Consider the following 3,289-nt stretch of genomic DNA (forward strand, 5'->3'; position numbering starts at 1 on the left):
CAGGCCTCCAGTCTGAAAAACAACCCTCCACCACCACTTTCTGTCTTCTACCTTTGAGCCAGTTCTGTATCCAAATGGCTAGTTCTCCCTCTATTCCATGAGATCTAACCTTGCTAATCAGTCTCCCATGGGGAACCTTGTCGAACGCCTTACTGAAATCCATATAGATCACAGCTACCGCTCTGCCCTCATCAATCCTCTTTGTTACTTCTTCAAAAAACTCAATCAAGTTTGTGAGACATGATTTCCCACGCACAAAGCCATGTTGACTACCCCTAATCAGTCCTTGCCTTTCCAAATACATGTACATCCTGTCCCTCAGGATTCCCTCCAACAACTTGCCCACTACCGACGTCAGGCTCACTGGTTTGTAGTTCCCTGGCTTGTCCTTACCACCCTTCTTAAATACCACGTTGGCACCACGTTTGTCAACCTCCAGTCTTCCAGCACCTCACCTGCGAATACCAATGATACAAATATCTCAGCAAGAGGCGCAGCAATCACTTCTCTAGCTTCCTACAGATTTCTCGGGTACACCTGATCAGGTTCTGGGGATTTATCCACCTTTACCTGTTTCAAGACATCCAGCACCTCCTCGTCTGTAATATGGACATTTTTCAAGAAGTCCCCATCTATTTCCCTACAGTCTATATCTTCCATATCCTTTTCCACAGTAAATACTGATGCAAAATACTCATTTAGTATATCCCCCATTTTCTGTGGCTCCACACAAAGGCCGCCTTGCTGATCTTTGAGGGGCCCTATTCTCTCCCTAGTTTCCCTTTTGTCCTTAATATATTTGTAAAAACTATTTGGATTTTCCTTAATTTTATTTGCCAAAACTATCTCATGTCCCCTTTTTGCCCTCCTGATTTCCCTCTTAAGTATACTCCTACTTCCTTTATACTCTAAGGATTCACTTGATCTATTCTGTCTGTACCTGACATATGCTTCTTTCTTTTTTTAACCAAACCCTCAATTTCTTTAGTCATCCAGCCCATCTAAATTCCTCTCAAACTTCGCGATCATATCTGCTACTACCACCCACCCCTCCCCCCGCCAGCTCATTCCCGACACCTGTGTGACAAACTTGCCTTGCACCTTGGTCATTCAGCCCATTGAGGGCCAACCATCTGAACAGCATCCCACCCAGACCCACCCCCTGCCTTATCCTGTAATGCTGAATTTCCCATGGTTAATCCACCTCGCCTGTATATCCCTGGACACTATGGGCAATTTAGCAATGCCAACCCACTCATTTATACTGTGGGAGGAAACCGGAGCACCGGAGGAAACCCACGCAGACACGGGGAGAATGTGCAAACTCCACACAGTCAGATTGCCAAGGGGGGAGTTGAACCTGGGTTACTGGTGCTGTGAGGCATCAGTGCTAACCACTGAGCCAGTGTGCTGCCCTTCTGGTCAATGGTAACCCCCTAGATGTTGATTATAGGGGATATAGTGAAGGGAACACCATTGAATATATAGGGGTGGTGGTTAGATTGTCCCTTATTGGAGATGGACAGTGCCTGGCATTTGTATAGCATGTATGCTACTTGCCACTTGTCAGCCCAAGCCTGGATATGGTCCAGGTCTTGATGAATTTGTGTTTGGACTAATTAAAAGCTGAGGAGTGACAAATTGTGCTGAACATTGTACAATATTCTTCAAACATCCCCACCTCTGACCTAATGACGGAGGGAAGGTCATTGATGAAGCAGCTGAAGATGGTTGGGCCTCGGACACTACCCTGAGGAACTCCTGCAGAGATGTCCTGGAGCTGAGCTCCAACAACCATGAGCATCTTCCTACGGCCAGGTATGACCCCCAAATGCCCTCCCTGTATATGATGGTGCCCACCTCCTTGAATCTGACTGTACAGGACTGTCTTGTACAGTCCTTCCAAATACATACATACCCTTCATCTCTTTATACTTCTGGACTTGATAAAGAGTAGCGCTCGGAGTACTCCACAGAGTTTTCGTTTCATTTTCCTTCCTGTAACTTATTCCATAGCACCTCGAAGTCTGATCACAGGATCTGAATATGACTAATTGTCATTTTGGAGCCAATGAAAAAGGAGGGGAATGATGTGTGGGACATGTTTATAATTCCATTTCTTGGAAAACGATCTGCATTTATCCAATTGAATTGGTCTGTCGGAGGAATCACCTGATCAGTTGGAAATGTGATCGAACCCAGTTCCGATTCTCTCACCTGCATCAGTTCGACGAGAGCGACCAGGTCAGCCAGGGATATTTCCTGTCCTGCGATGTACGGTCTGTCCTGCAGGAAGGTGTCCTCAAAGATCTGGATGGCTGTTTGCAGATCCTGTACGGCCTCGTCCATTCTGTCCTTGGGCACTGGCTGCCCAGTTAAAACCGGCAACAGGCCCTGGGGGCAAACACATGAGGAGAGGTCACCAGGTCAAGGTTCACTCACAGGAGGTCAACCACTGCCCTGAAGATCATGGGCAGAGCAGGGGCTGAACTCAAACACTACAGTTGTGTTCGGGGAAGTTTCAAACTCACTTACATGTAAATATTAAATATAACCCTCCATTTGACAAACTGGTAGCGCTATTTTGAATTAGGCAGTATAAAACCTCCAGAGTTATTCAAGAATTTTATTGTAAAGTTATAGTTTAGCACAAACATCAGTTTCCACCTTTCCCTCTGGATCCTCCCCCTTTCCAGATTCCCCTAGAGAAGAAGCCGGTCTTTTTTATTCACCATAGAAACCCAACACCAAATTAACCAATCACACAGTGAACAAATTAAAAACATACCCCACAAGGGTTAACAAAATTCAATAAGTGAGGGAACTAAATTGAAAAGGTGTTTGTGTGTGGAGTGGGGAAGATAATGGCTTGGAGCTCCGCAGCGCCTATCTATCCCAGAAGGCTTTGAGGCTACGATATGGTCCCTCTCCAAGGACACCAAACCAAAGATGTAACCATGGAAAAGAGGCAGGCAAACAGAATTGGGGACCCCTCCACAGCTCACTTACCTACCTCCTGAGTAGGGGGGACTTGAGACAAGACTTTCCAGTCCAGGAGGTGGGGACATGGACACTGCACCATAAGAATGCCTCTTCAATGCAAAGGAGAAAGTGAGGTCTGCAGATGCTGGAGATCAAAGTTGAAACTTTATTGCTGGAACAGCACAGCTGGTCAGGCAGCATCCAGGGAACAGGAGATTCGACGTTTCGGGCACAGGCCCTTCTTCAGGAATGAGCAGAGAGTGTTCAGCAGGAGAAGATAAAAGGTAGGGAGGAGGGACATGGAGGA

At 46.4% G+C, this 3,289-nt stretch overlaps 1 protein-coding gene across 1 annotated transcript in view; it reads right to left on the reverse strand.

Moving 5' to 3' along the window:
* Positions 1-2,419, reverse strand: part of LOC122547832 (glutathione S-transferase theta-1-like) — a 3,941-nt gene extending 1,522 nt beyond the window's left edge. The window contains exon 1 of the mRNA XM_043686408.1: positions 2,218-2,419. Coding sequence (XP_043542343.1) covers positions 2,218-2,349 — 132 coding nt within the window. The 5' untranslated portion in view covers positions 2,350-2,419. The remainder of the gene's footprint in view (positions 1-2,217) is intronic.
* Positions 2,420-3,289: the final 870 nt, after the last annotated feature.

This window comes from Chiloscyllium plagiosum, unplaced genomic scaffold, assembly GCF_004010195.1.
Source record: "Chiloscyllium plagiosum isolate BGI_BamShark_2017 unplaced genomic scaffold, ASM401019v2 scaf_10798, whole genome shotgun sequence".
NCBI lineage: Eukaryota > Metazoa > Chordata > Chondrichthyes > Orectolobiformes > Hemiscylliidae > Chiloscyllium > Chiloscyllium plagiosum.